Source organism: Bombina bombina, chromosome 3, assembly GCF_027579735.1.
Source record: "Bombina bombina isolate aBomBom1 chromosome 3, aBomBom1.pri, whole genome shotgun sequence".
Classification (NCBI taxonomy): domain Eukaryota; kingdom Metazoa; phylum Chordata; class Amphibia; order Anura; family Bombinatoridae; genus Bombina; species Bombina bombina.
In genome coordinates, this window is record NC_069501.1 from 828,493,720 (window position 1) to 828,516,204 (window position 22,485).

The window sequence follows — 22,485 nt, forward strand, 5'->3', positions numbered from 1 at the left end:
CCTACCTTGGTAGGCTCAGCAGTAGCAGTGCACTGACAGGAACTAGAAGCTGATTGGTGGCTGCACATATATCCTCTTGTCATTGGTTCTTCCAATGTGTTCAGGTAGGTTCCTGCAGTGCAATTCTGCTCCTTCAACAAATAATACGAAAGGAATGAAGCAAATTTGATAATTGAAATAAATATGAAAGTTGTTTTGAATTGTATGTTCTATCTAAAACATGAAAGAAAAATGTTAGGTTCCATATCCCTTCAAACCAATTGTCTGCCAGAAGCCAGTTAAACACCTTAAAGGGATAGTTGTAGGTATGAAACTACTTTACATTCTCTCATAGATAAGGGGATAACTGATTAACATTATTTTACTTCAAAAAATGTTATAGGGGTTTTAAATAAGGGCTACCAACAATAGGGGAGCCATATTTTATGGTGTAAAATAGCCTTTTCCCAGCCAGCATTTATACATGAGATGTGCTCACCTACATGATACAATGGCCTCTATTTATCAAAGTCTGGCAGGCCTGATCCGACAGTGCGGATCAGGTCCGCCAGACCTCGATGAATACGGAGAGCAATACGCTCTCCGTATTCAGCATTGCACCAGCAGCTCACAAGAGATGCTGGTGCAACGCCGCCCACTGCAGAAGCGCGCAGGGGGGTGTCAATCAACCCGATCGTACTCGATTGGGTTGAATTGCAGCGATGTCTGTCCGCCTGCTCAGAGCAGGCGGACAGGTTATGGAGCAGCGGTCTTTAGACCGCTGCTTCATAACTGGTGTTTTTGGCGAGCCTGCAGACTCGCCAGAAACACGGGGCCTCAAGCTCTATCCGGAGCTTGATAGATATGCCCCATTGTATAAACCTTTAGCCTACAAATCTGTATACATTTTGCTTGTTTGTGTGTAACTGTTTTACTCAGAGATTAATGTAGCCCTATCAGTACCTACTGTATAAGTACACACTGCTGAGGAAATAATGTTCACATAGCAGAGTCTAAAAGATACAGCTCATCGCAGTCTCACACAGTAAACAGACTTTAAGGAGATTACTCACACCACACTTACAGTCTTAAAGGGACAGATCACAGTATGAGCACACATTCTTGCATGCCCTCAAAGTCTTAAAGGGACAGGCACACACAGCACACAGATTAAAAGGGATGCTCAGTCTTAAAGGGACAGGGGTGCACATACACAAAACACACAACCTTTAAAAGGACAACTCACACTACCTGCAGTCTTAAAGGGACAGATCACAGAATTCAAACAAAACCTTGTCTTAAAGGGACAGGCCCGCACACACACACAAAACAAATGTTCAACTTAGCACACACTCACAGTCTTAAAGGGACAGGCATACACCGCTCAATGTTTAAAGGGACAATTCACACCAAACAATTGTCTTAAAGGGACAGATCACAGTATGCGCAGGCACACAACCTGTCATAAAGTAGGAGGAACATAACACACACAGACTAAAAGGGATGCTCAGTATTAAAGGTACAGGTGTGCACACACACACAACACACAGAGTCTTTAAAGGGACATCTTTCACCACACATTCACACCAAATGCACAGTCTTAAAAGGATATATCACAGTATGTGCACACACAACCTTGCACACAAAGCACATCATTTTAAAGGGGCACTCAGTTTTAAAGGGACAGACACACACACACAGCTTTCAAAGGGATAACTTACACCACACGCACACACCGTTAATGGTACAGGCACACATAACCACACCGACTTCAAAAGAATAACTCACACCACATTAACAGTCTTAAAGGTGTCAGATCAAAGTATGCATGCACACACAACCTTGCACAAAGTCTAAAAAGGATAATCACTCTTAAAGCAACAGACACACACATACACAATGCACATAGAACTCACCAAACACTCAAGCGTTTTTAAAGGCACATGCATATAATCCATACAGCATTTAAAGGGAAAACTCACACCATATGCAGTCTGAAAGGGACAGATCACATACAGCCTGAATGCTAAGTCTTATAGGGACAGGGGCGTATACTCACACAAGGCAAACAACACTCACACTGTATTAATGGTACAGTCACACACATAACCTTAAAGGAACAGCTCAGACCATGCTCATGCAGTCTTAAAAGGGCTGGCACATTCACACGATGCAAACAGCCTTAAAGCACACCCAAAAACAGTATTAAACGGGCAGGTCACAGCACACACGGAACACATGTTGCACACAGTCTTAAAGTAGCAGCTCACACCACATCCACACTGTCTTAATGGTACAGGCACACAGCCTTAAAGCAACAGCTCACATCATTCACACAGATGTTTAAAAGGACTTACATACACACACTACTCACAGTCTTACAGGAACAAGCCATAACATGCAAAAACACACAAAGGCTTAAAGCGATAGCTCACATCATTCACATACAGCCTCAAATGGCTTCAAGGGATGATTCATGGTACATGCATGGTGTGTGTGCACCTTGTATGTTTTTGTGCATGCTGTGAACTGTCCCTTTAAGACTGTGTTTGCTGTGCTTTAATGTTGTATTTATTGTGTGAACACTTGTGTTCATTCGTGTGAGTGTGGAGTGAGCTATCACTTTAAGGCTGTGTGTGTTGTCTGTGTTTGAGTATGGTGTGATCTGTCACTTTAAAGCTGTGTGCTTGTGCACCTGTACAATTAATTGTGCATGTGTGGTGTGAGTTGTCCCTTTACTGGCTGTTTGCATTGTATTTGTGTTCCTGTCTCTTAAAGGGACAGTATACACTCATTTTCATATAACTGCATGTAATAGACACTACAATTAAGAATAAGATGCACAGATACTGATAAAAAAATCCAGTATAAAATGGTTTAAAAACATACTTAGAAGCTTTCAGTTTAGCTCTGTTGAAAAGGCAGTCGGAAAGCCCACTGCAAGTGGGAAATAAGACACTCCCCCTCCTCCTTCTTTTGAATATGAAAAGACCCTTTACACAAACAGGAGCAAGCTGGAGAAGGTAGCTGACAGTATTCAAATAAATCTTTGGGGCTTGGTTAGGAGTCTGAAAATCAGAGCAATGTTCTTTAAAAATAAGCAAAATTATACATTAAAAAAAAAAAAAAAAAAAACTTTATGGGCTTTATAAATAGATCATCTACAAAACATTTATGCAAATAAAAAATGAGTGTATAATGGCCCTTTAAAGACTGCGCATGGTGTCATCTGTTCCTGTAAGCCTGTATGCTGTGCATGTTTGTGTACCTGTACGTGCGCATAGTGTGAGTTATACCTTTAAAGGCTAAGTGCATTGTAAGTGCTGCCCCTGTCCCTTTAAGACTGAGCATCCTTTTAACACTTTGTGTGAGGTTATGTGTGGACGCATACTGCAATCTATCCATTGTGGAATATGGTGTGACTGTGCATATGATGAAAGTTGTCCCTTTAAAGGATGTGTGTTGTGTGTGTACACACAAGTCCCTTTAACACTAAGCATCCCTTTTTAGTCTGTGTGTGTTGTGTGTGAATGTACCTTTATGACTTTGAGAGTGTGCAAGGTTGTGTATCTGCACATAATTGTCCCTTTAAAGGCAGAGTGGTGCATATGCTTGTCCCTTTAAGAATGTGAGCGTGTGGTTAGTTGCAGGTGTGTTTAATGTGTGTGGGGGGTGTCCTTTAAGATGGAGTGTACCTTTAAGACTGTGTTGTGTGTGCCTATCCCTTTATGACTTTAAAGGGACATTATACACTCATTTTTTCTTTGCATAAATGTTTTGTAGATAATCTATTTATATAGCCCATAAAGTTTTTTTTTTTTTAATTAATGTATAGTTTTGCTTATTTTTAAATAACATTGCTCTGATTTTCAGACTCCTAACCAAGCCCCAAAGTTTTATGTGAATACGCTCGACTACCTACTCCAGCTTGCTCCTGTTTGTGTAAAGGGTCTTTTCATATGCAAAAGAAGGGGGAGGGGGGGGAGTGTCTTATTTGCCACTTGCAGTGGGCTTTCCAGCTACCTTTTCAACAGAGCCAAAGTGACAGCTTCTAAGTAAGTTTTTAAACAGTTTTATACTGGATTTTTATATCAGTATCTGTGCATATTATTCTTTATAGTAGTGTCTATTACATGCAGTTATATGAAAATGAGTGTATACTGTCCCTTTAAGCAGGCAGGATTGTGTGTGAATACTGTGATCAGTCCCTTTAAGATTGTGCGTGTGGTGTTAGTTGTCATTTTAAAGGCTGTGTGTGTTGTGTGTGTGACCCACTGTCCCTTTAAGACTGAGTCTCTTTAAGTATGTGTGCATTGTTTGTACCTGCTCCTTTAAGACTTTGAGAGCATGCAAGGTTTTGCATGCATACTATGGATTTGTCCCTTTAAGACTGTGAGTGTGGTGTGAGTTGTTTGACTGTGTGAGACTGCAACGATCTGTATCTTTAAGACTCTGCTATGTGAACATTATTTCCTCAGCAGTGTGCTTATACAGTAGGTACTGATAGAGTTACTTTAGTTTCTGTGTAAAACAGTTACACACGTATGAAACATGCTAAATGTATACAGATATGTAGGCTGAGGGTTTATACAATGTATCATGTAGGTGAGCACAGTTAATGGCTGGGGAAAGTCTGGAAAGTCTATGTGGAATTTTTTTTTTTTTTTGAGATACAAAAAAAAAAAAAAAGGTTAAATAGTGCTGTATGGAGAGAAAATAATTTAGAATGTTAACATCAGTATTTAGATTTTTCCCTATACTAATGCATTACATGCTTTTTACAACTAATGGGTTCATCAACATGCAATAATGCATTACAGTTCTCCTGACAGCTAAAGAGTTAATCCCTGTACTATGTGTTTTAAACCCTTTCTGACAGCCTGGCAGTTAATTCCAATGCAATTCATTGCAGCCCTTCTGACAGCCAGGCTGTTTTGATGTGATGGGGGCGGCTAGTTGAAGGTAGACTGGGTGGAACGTTGCCTCCCACTATGATCATATATGGTGCAGTTTAGTGTTTGCTTCCTCACGGCATCCAATCCCATTGTAAAACACAGCCTGACAGACGGTCTCGCCCCCTCTACTAATCCCACCTTCCCCCCCTCTTGTGCCAATTTGTGTATGTTTTTTTTCTGCTGTCGGTAACTCAGTACGTCACATGTTGTTTTGCTTCTTTAGTTCAGTCACTCGATGAGATGTGCTATTTACTGTTAAACGGCTGGGAGCAGGAGAAGAGCACTGACTGTGCAGGGTGTGCAGTAAGACAAACCAGCATCGGGAACACCAGCTAATGCACCCTGTTCTGCCAACTACGGATCATGGCTAGACACCTTACACTCTGCACATATTTATTTCCATTCTCCTGCTGCACTTTCCTGTTATGAGGAGCAAACGTCGTCTCAAAACATCAGGGACTCTTGCCATATATGTATGCTGAGCTTATTCAACCCTCAGTAGCATTTTCAAGGTTGGTCACCTCTATTTTTTCCTACTCTCTCTTGTGCAAACGGAGACCAGTGCTGTTCATCTAATTACAATTTTTACTATTCTGTTTTGATTGCAAGGATTGGATAACGTGGCATTACTACTACTTCAGGGCTTTTTACTTTATATTTACTGTACTGATGCACTTGCCTGTACAAGTAGAGAGAAAAGCACTGCAAAACGTCTTGGACTTATCACTTTGTTAATTTCACTGACCAGAAGTTCTGTGTATAGAGAAACTGCACTGACACATTAATAAGGAGTCACTTATAATTAACATCCTGATTGCCCAGGACTCTTTACAAGGATCAAAGGTTATCAAGAGGGGATCTTAAAGGAAAATAAAAACAACTTTGCATTATTTAGCGTTTTCAACACCATTTACAAGTGGCTAAGGGACATCATTTTGGTGGTGACAAGATAATGGCCAGCCCTCCCACTACAGGGCAGCCAGTTCTCTCTGGTGGCTCCAGTTTGAACCACAATAACAACAACAACAACAACAACAGCAGTGTAAAGAAATGTGGCTATCTAAGAAAACAAAAGCATGGCCACAAGCGTTTTTTTGTGCTTCGAGAGCCTGGGGAAGGCTGCCCTGCTGCCCGTCTCGAGTACTACGAAAGCGAAAAGAAGTGGAGGAGTAAGTCTGCAGCAGCCAAGCGGGTGATTTCCCTGGACAGCTGTCTTAACATCAACAAGCGGGCTGATGCCAAAAACAAATACCTAATTGCCCTTTACACTCGAGATGAATATTTTGCTGTGGCAGCAGAGAGTGAGCAGGAACAGGAGAGTTGGTATCGGGCTCTCACTGATTTGCTTAGTACTGGAAGGGGAGAAAGAGATGGTACAGGATGTACAGGTACAGGAGGATGCTGCTGCCCAGGCACTGTCAGCTGTAGCAGTAGTTGCAGCAGTCATCTGGCACTGACTGAGGATCCTAATTATGGACTAATTACCCCAGCAAATGCAGTGTACAGGGAAGTTTGGCAAGTGAACTTGAAACCACGAGGTTTGGGCCAAATGAAAGGTATGATTGGAGTACATCGTCTGTGCCTATCTGCCCGCAGTATTAGTTTTGTGCGGCTAAATAGTGAGACCCCTTCAGTGACTTTACAGTTAATGAATATCAGACGTTGTGGCCATTCTGATAACTATTTCTTTGTGGAGGTAGGCCGTTCAGCCTCCACTGGCCCTGGGGAGATTTGGATGCAAGTTGATGACTCTGTAGTGGCCCAGAGTATTCATGAGACTATTCTGGAAGCCATGAAGGCCATGCGTGAATTGGTAGAATTCAGACCCAGAAGCAAAAGTCAATCTTCTAGCTCTAACCCCATTAGTGTACCAGGCAGACGACATCACCTTACCCAGCTGCCACCCAGTCAGACAGGTTTGAACCGAAGGACCCGCACTGACTTACCTCCATCTTCATCTTCCACAAGCATTGCAGCAAACATAACTTCAAGACTTCGGACGGCTAGTGAGGGCGATAATTTGAGCAACAGGGCCATCTCTAGTAGTCCTTTAAGTCCCCGTACGCTTCATGCACCCCTAAGCCGTTCTCATACCCTGAGCTGTGGACGCAATGGAAAATTAGTTCCAGCTCCAGGGCTTCTTCAACACAGCCGCTCAATGTCAATGCCTGTTCCTCGCTCCCCACCATCAGCAGCCAGCCCTATCAGCTTATCCTCTGGAAGTAGTAGTGGGCATGGCTCTGCTTCAGACCCACTTGTCCCCCCAAGACCATCAAGCTGCAGTGCCTCAGTATCTGGATCACCTAGTGACCAAGGATTTATGTCCTTGGATGAATTTGGATCAAGCCCAGTGGAGCTGGCACGGACATATTTAAGCTGCCGCAGCATCACCCCTGACTCAGTGTCCAGTACACCACCCCAATCTGGAGAGTTTAATGGGTACATGTCCATGGAAAGACCACTTCCAGGTGGTTGTTCATGTTTAGCACGTCGGTTGGAGGGGTCAATTACAGAAAAATACCCCAGGAAGAGAACCTACTCTCTAACTACTCCAGGAAGGCAGAGAGTGGCACATCCACAAACATCTTCTGCGTCCCTTGATGAGGCCACCTTGATACGTGCCACATATAAAGGAAGCCCAAGTACTTTGTCCTCCTCACCAAAGGTGACATACCACCCATATCCTGAGGACTATGCAGATGTTGAGATTGGGCAAAATGAAGATGATGGATACATGCCCATGACACCAGGGGCAAGTGTAGGTTCCTCTTCTGACTATGTGCCTATGAGCCCAGCTAGTGTATCTGAACCTCAACAGATCCTGCAACCACGCACTTGTTGTGTTGAATCCATTGAAGGCTCTCATGAAGATTCCCCAGATGGATACATGCGAATGTGGTGTGGCTCAAAAGCTCGACCAGTACCTGTGCATCACAGAATTTCACCATCAGAGCCCCAAACAGCTTTCACACCTCCAGACTATTTTTTTATGCAACCTAGAAACAGTTGTTGTTGTCAAACTCACACTGTGGCCCCTCGAAAGTCTAGCCATGCCGAGGTTGAGCCCTATGTAATGATGAGCTCCCCAGCTTCATCGTCTCCACATGGCCGAGTAACACGACCCTCCCGTCTTGCCCTTCGTACTCTCCCCAGCATGAGTGAGCATTCCCCAGAATCACACAGTCCACCTGGTGGGGAATATATCCACATCTACTTTGGTGAGACTAGGTCTCAGGATTCTTTGACTTTACCTGCACAGCCAACACTTCCAGATTCAGTTATACAATCTGCTGCAAGCAGTCCAGCTTCATCCTCTTCAAGCTCTGGGCCTCAGCCTTCTCCAATCTCTGATTACATGAACTTAAACTTTGAGCCTCCCTCTTCAAAGCCAAAAGTTCCTTCCTCTTTGAATGTTCATGCAGACTACACAGAAATGAGCCCAAGGAAGATGCCATCTTGTCCTCCCCCTAGTTCATCACCTCCCACAGTTGTTCCTACATCCATAGATAATCCTGGATCTAGTGTGCAGCATCTCACAATGCTTATTGATCAGATGTCTGGAGTATTCAACATTTCCAGCCCACCTGTAGACCCTAACCGGGGTGCCAAGCTTATACGAGCAGACCCACAGGGAGGTCGCCGTCGCCACAGTTCAGAGACCTTTTCATCCACAACTCAAGTAACCCCAGTATCTCCTTCTTTTGCGCACAGTCCCAAGAGACACAGCTCTGCCTCTGTAGAGAATGTGTCATCCCTACGGCCTGGAGAAGCTCTGGAGGCTGCAGAATGTGGCAGTCCCATGTGTCGAGAGACTTCAGCTGGTTTCCAGAATGGTCTTAATTACATTGCCATTGAGCTGTCACCTGAAAATCAGGGCCTCCTGCTGCTATCTCAAGCCTCTTCTAGAGGACATCTACCTGCTATGGGCCTCACTGGTCTAGATATTGGGTCATATCCCAGCATTGACTTTCTGGGACATAGGATGAAGGGTGCCACCACAGTTAGAGGTGAGTCAAATGCTATGAACATGTAATTTGCCATCATTTACTAATACAATTATTATATCTGGTTTACCAAGTTTGCTCCTTAGCTTTCCTTGTTGATATTTTACACTTCAGGTTCTGTGATGCAGACTAGTTTTTGTCAAATAAAAAATTGTAATAATAATGACATTGAGATAACACTATACTTGCTGCTACCCATCTCTTATGGAAAGGCTACAGGTGACTTAAGATTTATTTTGAAATTAACATTTTACATTTAAGTGATAACATCAAATCAACCTGCAGTCTATTATATTTTCCATTTATTTTCATATACTCCCCAGAATGTAACAGTAGATCTGTTAAAAAGAACATCAGAAAACAATTAATGTTTCACCTTTTATGTAAATGGGGACTCAGGACATTCACCCCTCTTGCCACTGGCTCTTTGGCATAAGGACATGCAGGTCAGTCACCCTGTCTCTCATGGATATTGTCCAGGGGATGTGCAGAACAACACATTCATTGCCAGTATCAGAAAAATATGAAATAAATTCTACCCAGTAAATATAAAAAGTAACCCACATTTACAAATACCAATAGTGATGGACTGCACAAGGTATGTTACTGGGCACTGATATGTCTTCATTTTTTTTTTTTTATATAATAAACCTGTGAGACTGGCAAATGCATCATAGTAATAGTTGCATTCTCTCAGCTGACTGGGAAAACCCTGCAGTTGTGACCCAGAGGGAGGTGTTTATAGAAAGACCCCTTTGTTCAAGGTGCAATTAATATTAATTAATATAATCTGCACTCGTTTATTTTTTTTAATCAGTGGTGCGGTATTTAGAAAAATACATTTTGTTTCAGTTTGAATAATGTTTCTTAATCCTTCTTTTTTTTTTTTTTGACATTTCAATTTGTTTACTCTAAAACACAAGGGGTCTTGATTATGCACAACATATGGAGAAAGACCAAAATATGATTTTTCTCACTCATTACAAAATTATTTTTTTAGTCTAAAATAAAATTAACATGTAGATAGTATTAAGTAAATTAAACTACTTTTTTTTTTTTTGTCTTTTAACATTTTTACCCATTTCTTCTGAGCAAGGTATTGGCACATTAAAAATGTGTCTAGACATCTTGACTAAATACGTCAGCTATAGGATACAATGTATGCATTTCGGTAAGGATTCACCAATACTCATGAACCTGAAAGTGTATATTTATTTTGGATTGTAAGAAAGGTCAAGGTATACTTGTTATTGGGAGTACAGTGAGTATAATAAAGCATTGCTATTTGGCCTTAGCATCCACAATGTCTGTCTAATTAGAACATTGTTAATTGTTACCATGTTTGAGATGAATCTATGGATGCTGTCTTTTTGCTTCCGAGTTGTGGGTGTTTTAATTTACTTGTGCCAATGATTATTCTCTATGATTCCTGTGATCTTCCATTGAGGACACCAGCTAACAGTCTGTTAAGGATTAGTAGTAAATGGGGAGGAGATCTCTATACTGCATGGTTTTTGAAAAGACTACAAAATCTTGTGAATTGTGCTGCTACTACTATTACTACAATAGTCGGAAAATTACACTTTGATTTAAAATAATGCAACCTATGGTTTAGTGAGATGCTGTTTATTTTTTTCTTTCTTCTTCCTACCTGTTTAGTAAAAATTAAAAATATAACCACAAACTATCACTAGAGATTTTTGCAGCTCTATATAAATAAATGCTAATAATTATAATATTTAGGAATGTCATGTTATTTTGATTATTTTTCAACAATTTCGTTTTTATCATTGCTTCTTAATTGAACAGCAATAAAACAAGGTCCACAGATGTCTGCTCTTCTGTAGCTTTTGAAATTCTGGACATGGCCTTTAGGGCATAATAATCAGCTTTTGTTTACTTGCAATAGCAGTAAAAATCAGAACCGTTTCATCTTCGTCTATGACTTCATACTATAATTTGGGAGACCCCCCCTCCCAAAAAGTCCTGCTACATGGAATGTGTATCTTTTTTTTTTTTTTAAGGATTCCTCTTCTGCAAAAAAAAAGCAGACACAATTGGTCACCAGTGTTTGTAAGCAAAGTCTGGAAAGAAAACAAGCAAGTGTTTGCTTAGTTACCTTGAACAAATCTGAGGTTAAACATAACTTTTTTTTCATTAACTGCCCGAGGATTTCTTATTAATATGTTGGAAACAGCTGACAATTTTCAGTAATAATTACTTTAGAGTCAGAATATGATGCACAACCAGTAGATCAAGAGAACTATAGATTTTATACAACAGATATGTTATAGGAATAGTGCTATACAAATGTAAACACAATCTTCTTTGCTGTAAGTCATTATAACCCATCTCATGCTCTTAGGTAATAATTCCATGTAGTGGGAGGAGGTAAAAAAGAGATGGAAGACAAATATGGTTGAAGGTGGAATGAAGGGGAAAGACAAACATGTGCTGATTCATTTGTTTATGTAAACGCACAATAACAGAGCAGAATGTGGACTGGGGAGTGGGGAGTTCAGTTTCTGCAGGACTTCATCTAAACTGTAATGGTGATTATAGAATACCTAGAAAGTTTGCCAAGAAATGTGAACTTGGCTCTCTGAATTGTGTTACAGTCTGTTATAAATTTGTGTTCTTATCTTACCCCTGTAACATTTTGTACTGAGATGCATAATCTCATATTATTTGCCCCCTCAAGTTATTTTCAGAGAGTAGATTGATATCTTTATCAGACGTAAACAGATGAGGACAGCTACGTGCCCTTATATAGAACTGTTCATTTAAAACTAAATCCAGGCAGCTGTGCAACGTCCTTTGCTTTTTTCCATGGAAAAAAAGGTGATTCAGAAGCTTCTAAAGCAAATATTACTTGCACATGTAAGGTCGATACCTATGATAATGCAAGCATATGACGTTCACAGTTGTAAATGCATTTGCTAAGATGCAGAAACAAAGTCACACAATGGCTTTTTTAGAACAGTTTACAAATGAACAGCGACATAAAACTCTGTATGATTAACTTGCTATTTGCATAACTAACCAAAAGTTGTTATTTTTTTGCTTTAGGGTAATGAAATACAAATTGTATGTGCAAAAATTCTTATTTAACTTAGCGCCAGATTACAAGAGGAGCGCAAACGTTTCCGCCCCAATTGTGATAAGAGGATTGCGCTCGTCGGGCTTATCACTGGTATTACAAGTTGAAAGTAAATATGATTGCTTGAGCGCGATCGCAATTTACGCTAGAATGATTACCGCGACTTCAGAGCTCTGGTTAACTGTTTCACAAAACATAAAAGTTGCACAAAACCCATCAAAAATACATTACAAAGTTCATTTACACTCATAATAACACCATCTAGTAAAAATGATTAAAAAACATTGCACAAAAAAGTTATAAAGGCTCAAAGATATGAGATCTCAGGTGTTATAGGAAAAAAGGCAGGCAAAGGGCTTAAACAGTGAGATATATACATACCTAAAGATTTATATGTACTACTATACATATCTATATATGTGTACATATGTATTTACAGACCTATATTCACATATAAACACATAAATACATATGTACACACATATATATATATATATATATATATATATATAAATACATACAAGTGCATTGTAGCCCTTTGCAATTAAGTAGATGAAAACATGTTAAAGTATATTTATGCAATATTTATTTTTAATAAAGGTTTTAACTATGTATTTACTGTAAATATTTGACATCCCAAATGTTCTGCACATAGAATATGTTCTATATATTTCTAAATAGATATTCATATACAGTGTGTGTGTATATATATAAATATATATATATATATATATATATATATATATATATATATATATATATATATATAATATAATATAATATAATATATATATATATATATATATGTGTGTGTGTGTGTGTGTGTATATGTGTATGTGTGTATACAGGGAGTGCAGAATTATTAGGCAAGTTGTATTTTTGAGGATTAATTTTATTATTGAACAACAACCATGTTCTCAATGAACCCAAAAAACTCATTAATATCAAAGCTGAATATTTTTGGAAGTAGTTTTTAGTTTGTTTTTAGTTTTAGCTATTTTAGGGGGATATCTGTGTGTGCAGGTGACTATTACTGTGCATAATTATTAGGCAACTTAACAAAAAAGAAATATATACCCATTTCAATTATTTATTTTTACCAGTGAAACCAATATAACATCTCAACATTCACAAATATACATTTCTGACATTCAAAAACAAAACAAAAACAAATCAGTGACCAATATAGCCACCTTTCTTTGCAAGGACACTCAAAAAGCCTGCCATCCATGGATTCTGTCAGTGTTTTGATCTGTTCACCATCAACATTGCGTGCAGCAGCAACCACAGCCTCCCAGACACTGTTCAGAGAGGTGTACTGTTTTCCCTCCTTGTAAATCTCACATTTGATGATGGACCACAGGTTCTCAATGGGGTTCAGATCAGGTGAACAAGGAGGCCATGTTATTAGATTTTCTTCTTTTATACCCTTTCTTGCCAGCCACGCTGTGGAGTACTTGAACGCGTGTGATGGAGAATTGTCCTGCATGAAAATCATGTTTTTCTTGAAGGATGCAGACTTCTTCCTGTACCACTGCTTGAAGAAGGTGTCTTCCAGAAACTGGCAGTAGGACTGGGAGTTGAGCTTGACTCCATCCTCAACCCGAAAAGGCCCCACAAGCTCATCTTTGATGATACCAGCCCAAACCAGTACTCCACCTCCACCTTGCTGGCGTCTGAGTCGGACTGGAGCTCTCTGCCCTTTACCAATTTAGCCATGGGCCCGTCCATCTGGCCCATCAAGACTCACTCTCATTTCATCAGTCCATAAAACCTTAGAAAAATCAGTCTTGAGATATTTCTTGGCCCAGTCTTGACGTTTCAGCTTGTGTGTCTTGTTCAGTGGTGGTCGTCTTTCAGCCTTTCTTACCTTGGCCATGTCTCTGAGTATTGCACACCTTGTGCTTTTGGGCACTCCAGTGATGTTGCAGCTCTGAAATATGGCCAAACTGGTGGCAAGTGGCATCTTGGCAGCTGCACGCTTGACTTTTCTCAGTTCATGGGCAGTTATTTTGCGCCTTGGTTTTTCCACACGCTTCTTGGGACCCTGTTGACTATTTTGAATGAAACACTTGATTGTTCGATGATCACGCTTCAGAAGCTTTGCAATTTTAAGAGTGCTGCATCCCTCTGCAAGATATCTCACTATTTTTGACTTTTCTGAGCCTGTCAAGTCCTTCTTTTGACCCATTTTGCCAAAGGAAAGGAAGTTGCCTAATAATTATGCACACCTGATATAGGGTGTTGATGTCATTAGACCACACCCCTTCTCATTACAGAGATGCACATCACCTAATATGCTTAATTGGTAGTAGGCTTTCGAACCTATACAGCTTGGAGTAAGACAGCATGCATAAAGAGGATGATGTGGTCAAAATACTCATTTGCCTAATAATTCTGCACTCCCTGTATATATATGTTGATAGCAGAGTAATCCCCAATGTAGACAGTGCAATAAATGTCTGTAGTACACTTTTCTTACATTCAAAAATGAGCACGAACGCAACTTGGAAAATAGATGTTTCACAAGCAAACAAACCAACAAACAAAGGTGGCAGAGCAATATTTGTCAGTCTATGCTCAATGGCTGTGGGCCGTGTGAGAAGCAGTCAATGCTCAACGGCTAATAGCCATGTAAACTCACCACTCCATAAGTTTGTATGATGTCCAAGCCTGATCATGTTTAATCGCTCTTAGCCACTCGCTTCCACAGCGGCGTTTGTGTGAATGCAGGAGGTGTGTCCGGTCACATGTAGTCCCCGGCCAATGGGGAAGGTAGAATCTCGGAGTGCGATTCACTCTGGATCTGGGGCAATCCGGGAGCTCCCTAAGCCTACGGTTAGCCTGGTCCTTGTATAGGCATAAAGAGAGAGTATACACCTAGGCAGGGTGAAGTAAAAACCTTTTCTTTATTGCAAAATCCAAACTGGATAAAATAAAACCAGGAGGTCCATGTAAAACTTAGCACACTTACAAGGAGTACAAATATGCTAACATGTTTCAGCTCAGGGCCATAGTCGTAGCTGCTGCAGCAAAAATCTTACTTCTAGTTTAATTAACGCTCAAGTTGCAGCATTAATTTGTGCTCCGCTTGTAATCTGGCCCTTAATTTATTCTGTTAATATGTACAGTAACAAGTGATGTCATATGCAAGTCATTTTGCGTTTGTAACAAAGCCCATATAAATAACCATAATAGTTCTTGAGAAAACAATTGTTTTTAATTGATAGTGATACCTTTTAGGGAAGGGCTCATCAAATCCAGGAGCTAGGAAACCACTGGCTCCTAAAATTTTACCCCTGGCTCCATATGTCTATATACAATTACTACTGTCTGGCTTCTAAAAGTATTTTTGTCAAACCCTGTTTTAGTGGATTTATAGATCAATATAATTTGCTTTGTACTCTTGGAATAATTTGTTGAAAAGCATACACAGGTAGGCTCAGAAACAGCAATGCACTACTTGATAGCTGTTGATTGGCGGCTGCACATATTTTCCTCTTCTTATTGGCTCACCCAATGTGTTCAACTATCTCCCAGTTATGTATTTCTGCTCCTTCACCAAAAGATACCAAGAGAATGAAGCATATTTTATAATAGTAAAAAATTGGAAAGTTGTTTGAAAATCAGAAGTCCCTTCTTCATACAATTGCAAACAGTACTTGATACTGTTATAAACTTGATACAATCTATAGTTTTATAATAAATGTATTGTTTAATTGTATCATCTTTATGTCAAAGCAAATGGAATTATTTGTGTCAACCATTGTCAACCATGTCAACCAAATCAAATCTATGTTATGTGTTTAGTAAACCCTCCTTTATGGATAGTCATATATGTGTTCTCTATATAGCCCAGTGTAAGGTTTTATGTGAATTGGACTGCCTGCAACGAATTGTTAGCTGCATCTGTCAAGGAGTTCAGTCATCTGGTAGAATGCTATACAAATGCTAATCTCTGTTTTGTAAGAATGTACAGCATGTGACTTTCAGTTATTTTTGCTTACACAAGTTAAGTGCATCAGTTACTTTACAGCACTGATAAACTTCCCTATTCTGGTTTGGCCTGCAGACTCCTGTCAGAGCAGGATGATTCTGGTGTATCTGCTCTCTAGTTAATTTCAGGCTAAGATGCAGACCTTGAACAGAGGGACAAGTCTTTTTCATGGCTGTCCTAATCTACTTGTCTCCCATGACAATCTATTTGTTCTGATGCATAAAATAAGTTCAACAGTTCCTCTGTTAGCCTCATGATTTTATTAGACTTTATATCAGACTCTGCCCTTTCAGCTCCTCTGATCCACATGTCCACATCAAACTTCAGATAAGAGCCCTGAATCTGCAGCTTCATTAGTAGCCACAGGCATACATGTTAGTACTAAAATCATACCCATGGTCTTGCGCCCATCAATCAGCCACATAACCAAATCAAACCCAAGGTCAGGCCGTGGCCCTGCAGTCCCTTATATTATCTTTGTGGCTGCACGTGACAGATTTTGTTCTGAGTGTAGTGATAATGCTATGCCTGGCTGCCGTATTGCCTAACTAACAGTAGCTAACTAGTAGCTGTTACCTCCCATTATTGTAGGATGTTTAAAAAAATTATATACTTGCATATCCTTGTTTTTACATATATTTTACTTGTTAAAAAACTGCACTCCTCAGTTCAATACTGGAATCTGAGGACAGTGCATATGTTGTCTTCTTGACTAAAAGGAAAAAAAAAAAAGGCCAAGACATTGAAATGATCAACTCCATCCTATCTTTATATAGTCCCCTGAAAATGATGTCTTGTGTGTATTGATAGTTTTCAGAAAGCGCGTTGCTTCGTATAATAATGTAAAAAGACAGAGAGAACTGCAGCTCATTGCTTTGCTATACATTGTAACCCACTTTGTCAGCCGAGGGGTTAATTGTAAATTGTTCCTTTTAAAAAATGGTGATCAAGTTATCCAAGTGTCTTTCTGTCTATGGGTAGAACATTCTTACCACAATTAAAAAGCAGTATCTCAGTAACAGGTTAAATTATGTATATTAAAATTTTATATTTTTTAATACTAAGTGAATGTTTAGTATCTGTTTATCAAACAGAAGTATTTTAATCTATTGTAATTCTTGACAAGAGATGTGGAAAACATAAACTGCAGAGATTGAATTATCATTAGGTAAGGCAGCTGCCTATGGTCATTTTTAATCAGAAGGACTCTCTGGGAAATTCCCACAAACAAATAATATTCAGGTGTGGATTAGCCTGAGGGATTGTCACTCCTGATGTTGACGTCTGAGCCTTACAGCTTCTGATTGGTTTACATGCAACGCACATTCCATTACCTGTGAACCAAGCTCACACATGGGGCAAATGCACTAATTGGCGGCTGTACAAACCCCTGAGATTCGGAGTTAAATAAAAGCCTAAGCAGTTTCCCTTTTTCCATATAATACAAAATTGTCATAATGTTTAAAGTGCTGCAATTATTCAGTCTATTACTTATTTTATTATCATTATTATTTTATTATCGGATATCTGTAGCACCAACAGATTCCACATCGCTAATTACTTTCTTAATTTTTTTTCTATAAACATGATAGTTAATATAGCTGATAAGAGGCTTCACTTTGGATTTTAATGATAGATACAGATCGGCAACCTCATGCATTTTTTCTATGTAACTTCTGTCTTTAGGAGCACAGGAAGAAATCCTTTTGGGTATATAAAACACTGCTGCCAGAGGTGTCTTTGGAATATACTAGCGCTGCGGAATCTGTTGGCGCTCTACAAATAACCGATAATAATAATATGATACACAATTATTTAAAACATTGAAAACATTTGTGCATCCAAAAAATAAAATATGTTTACAAGACTGGTATTAAATGAATGAGTAATTTGTCCTGAAATGTTATAAAGAATGTTGTTCTTTTTTTGGTAGCAGTAGACATTTAGCAGGTTCCTATGGTTACACAGAATAATTTAAGGTGCATTTTTGTAGCCTACACTGAATGGCATGTTTGTTCTAAAGTGAACTAAGAACAACCATTGCTTAAGGCAGAGGAAACGCTTTGCTTGATGATTGCTTCTGATTACTTTCAAGATAGCAAGACACGCTAACAGGCACTTGTTCTCAAAATATTAACAACATAAACAACAGTGGCTGGGCAGATAGCTCAGCATGCTAAGGCACTGTGGCTGAGCTCTATAGCAACCCAAGGGTTGCAGGACCAGGTTCGATACCCGGCAAAGTCCACTCAGCCTTTCATCCTTCCGAGGTCGATAAAATGAGCAGCACCTTGAGACCCTTACGGGTGATTAGCCGCGCTTTACAAGTACCAAATACATACATACATGCAGTGAAGAAGGAAAATGTGTCCATAGGTCCTAACAAAGGGCTATATTTAAGGATCATTGCACAGGGGGAAAAAACAAAACATGGGGTAAGAATAAGCCATTTAAAAACAGACACATTTGGGTTCCTTAAATAAGATTGCACTCAGTTCCTTATATTAAAATCCACAACATTTAAATTCAAGTAAAAAAATAATAATTTCCAATAAAATGCTAAATTATTCATATAAAAAGACATGTTTTATTAATTATTTTTCCAACTATTCCTTTAATTTACCCCATAAAAGTAGTTTTCCCACTGCCAGCACAGATGCTGTATAGAATATACCGCAGTATAAAGAACACTGACTCTGCAACATTCTACATTCTGATTGATAGATTAGTGCAGGAGAACAAATTCAGTCTGGAAATCTGGATTGAAAACTAATGTCTGTACTAAAGTAATATTTTTTTTACTATTATCTAATACAAAAAGCTGTAATTTCTTGTTAGACTTACTGTTAGTAATTAGAGAGTTCAATTAATCACAATCTAAGCCAAAACAAAGTAATACAAAATAATTATCTGTGTCCTAGCTATACATCAAACTTCTTACTTTGCTGTAATTCAAGTAAGATCAATTTTTGAAAGACATTTTCTCCAAAGCAAAAATGTGTTAAAACTGGAATGTGTATATATTGTATGATTCATAAGTTTCCTTTAAAGTTTGACAAGCAGATGCTCTAAAGCCTTGCAAGGAATGTAGGTGAGTTATAACACAAACTGCATTTCAAAGAAAAGTGTTTGCTTTTCAAGGGCAGTTAGAAAGCACTTGCAAATGATACAACTGAATTCTAACCAGCTATTATATTATTGATAAATCTGCCAACTTCCTTCTTGTCTATGTAACAAAATGTCATGTTGTTTTTTTTTTTTGTTTTTTTTTTACATTTTTAAGATTGTTTTAGTTTACCATGTCAGTGTTACTAATGAGCATTTTCAAGTAGTGGTTATCTGGTGTTCATGGTGGTATTCATAGCCATAGGTGTACGTCATGACAGGTGTGGACAGGTTACCGTTGCTATTAGTCCCACAGCTCCAAAGAGTCCTGTATGGATTTGGATTTAGTCACATGATGAATACTTTAGAAGTGGTCAAAACTTTAATAGAATGTTTTGTTAATAGGGTTCTACCCAGGGGTCAGCAACCTTGGACCCCCAGATGTTTTGGAACTACATTTCCCATGATGTTGAGGCACTCTTTAAGCTGTCTGAGCATTATGGGAAATGTAGTTCCAAAACATCTGGGGGCCCAAAGTTGCTGACCCCTGGTTGTACCTCCACTTTATATCGGAAATACTTTTTTTATATTATTTATATATTTCAGGAGTTAAAATTATATGAATTTTTGGAGCAATAAAGAAGGCTTTTGAGAAAGATATATTTGTTAAGAATGTGGGAAATGTATTTATTTATTATCTATAATAGATTGATCAAAAATTTTAGGAGTCACAGTTTACATTTGAGAAGCCATGACTTCCTGGCTCCTCAGATTTTTCAAGCAGTGTGATAATTACAGCAGCATGATATTCTTGCACCTTTTGTGAACATTGGTATTGATAGGTTTTTTTTAGGAGCCAGAAGAAACTTTTTGAAGCTGTGGTGGAAGTATCTAAACATTTTTAGGAACCACAAGTAAAATATTTGAAGCACTTGCTTCCTGATTTTTTTTACTCTTGCTAAAAAAATGTGTTGTGCATATATGTGTTTATGTGAAAAGAGACAAGTAGGCATGGAATTCGGTCCCACCCCTAATTTTACTCTTAGGCCCAGTGTTTCCTTTGGTATTTCCCAAATGTTGCCATTTTTAATTCATATAACTAACAAATCAAATTATGACACTGAACGACAAATCCTAGTACTGCAATCCTGAACCACTCTAATAAAGACAACAAAGGCTGTTGCCCTTAAAAGACCCCAAGCTTTGCCTGAGTCTTTAGGATTAGAGTGGGTGTTGGGGCTCAGCATGTGCTCAGTGTCAAAATTGTATTCAGGGTCAGCGGATGTCTGAAAGTGAGCTAATCTGTTTTATTGGCACTGCAAAGGTACTTGTTTACTATACTTTCAATGTACAGGCAGATGTAAGCTCAAGACTAAAGCTAGGGGTTCGTTATTTATAGATTTATCTAGACAAGCCTGCAAAGGGTGTTTAAAAGATACATAAACAAACACATGCTACACATGCACTCACACCACACACAGACACAATCACATACATAAACAAACACATGCACTCACACCACACACAGACACAATCACATACATAAACAAACACATGCTACACATGCACTCACACCACACACAGACACAATCACATACATAAACAAACACATGCTACACACGCGGACACACATACTCACCTATGAATGCACACACAGACACGATCACATACATACCACACAGACAGACACACACACACACACACTTTCATGTACTCACTAACATGTACAGATAAACATGCACACACATATCACATACAACACACAGACACACACATACATAGATAAGCTCACACACATATGCACATAAACACACACACAGCACATGCTCACACATAAATACATACTATACACACAGACTAACACACATACATATATGCAAACGTAAACACGTTCTCACATACTCACATGCACACACATACTCACACACAACGACAAGCACATATTACACAGACACACACACATATCACATACATAAACTAACACATGCACATAAACACGCTCACACATATTCACATATAAATGCACACACATACTCACCTACATACCATACACACAGACGAATGCACATACACATAAACACGTGCACATAACACACACAAACACACATGCATACCACATTCACATACATACATAAATGCATATTAACATACACACGAACACCCACATACTAGATTAAAACAAATGTTGCTTTTAGTCCACTTTAACAATTTCCTGGCCCTCCACTAGAGATTAGTTCCTGCATCAACATCTTATGCATTTGAAAATGTCATTAGGTTTGTTTGAATTTTTGTTTCAGAGAATCTTAAGCAAATTAGTATTTTCATTTTTGTGCTTTCTTCCTTTTATATAAATGTAGTTTTTCAACATAGCTTTTTATTATTTATTTAATTATTTTTGTTCAGACATTCAGAACAATACACTGTGAATGACTAGTTGTAGAATATGTTAGTACTGTTGTTTCCTACGTTTCCTTTTCTTTCTTTTATGATATTTAAAAAAAAATAATAATAAATACTATTCCAGATTTGGCAATATGACCAGATTTTCATTATTAATACATTGGTTTAATTATCATAATTTGGCTATTTAATAAATTATGGGATTGTGTTGATGTTTAGATCATTTCACAAATGTTGGTCTAATTAAAGGGGGAACTGACACTGCGTATCTAATCATATCTGAAGCTTAGTCTTTGCAATGCTGATATGTTTACTTGGTTATATTGAGTGATAAATAATAGTTATGATGTAATTTGGGTGATAGGTTACATTTTAAAGCACATTATCTCCGACTATGGAAAATGACTATGGCTTCCAATAAAGCATTTCAGCCAATCAGGAGAGATTTGTTGTTGTTTTTGTTTACATGTGCCTGTGAATCCCTTCCACAACCTATAGAAGAGAATTCCCTTTCTTAGCAGATGGCAGCCTCAGGGCCACACACCTGCCATGACAAGCAAGACACACTAGTAATCTACCCTAGCTCGGATGCTGACAATAGGCTAATGATTGCATGCCATCTGCCTCCTAGCCCAAATACAAAATAGCCAAAAAGATTTGTTCAACAAGGGAATGACAAATTTTTTTTAAAGAAACAATAGTAACAATGCCTGTGATATCAGAGAATGGAGAGACAGTGCAAATCTTGTTTTGAAGCAGATTAGTCTTTGGTTAAAAAAACAAAATGAGTCTGAGAATTGTATTCTCTACATCTTTCATATTAGAAATAGTCTTGAAAATGTCCCTGGCTTTTCTTGTGTGCATGCATGTAAGGTCTCACCTGTTAATTATAAACTTGTATAGATTACCTTGAAGATTTTTCTGCCTCTAGGTAAGTATGTCTCA

General features: G+C 38.7%; 1 protein-coding gene across 1 annotated transcript in view; it reads left to right on the top strand.

Annotated features, from left to right (window-relative positions):
• The first annotated feature begins 5,127 nt into the window (after positions 1 to 5,127).
• IRS2 (insulin receptor substrate 2) overlaps positions 5,128 to 22,485 on the top strand; it is a 31,074-nt gene continuing 13,716 nt past the window's right edge. The window contains exon 1 of the mRNA XM_053707786.1: positions 5,128 to 8,941. Within this exon, the coding sequence (XP_053563761.1) occupies positions 5,887 to 8,941 (3,055 nt within the window). The 5' untranslated portion in view covers positions 5,128 to 5,886. The remainder of the gene's footprint in view (positions 8,942 to 22,485) is intronic.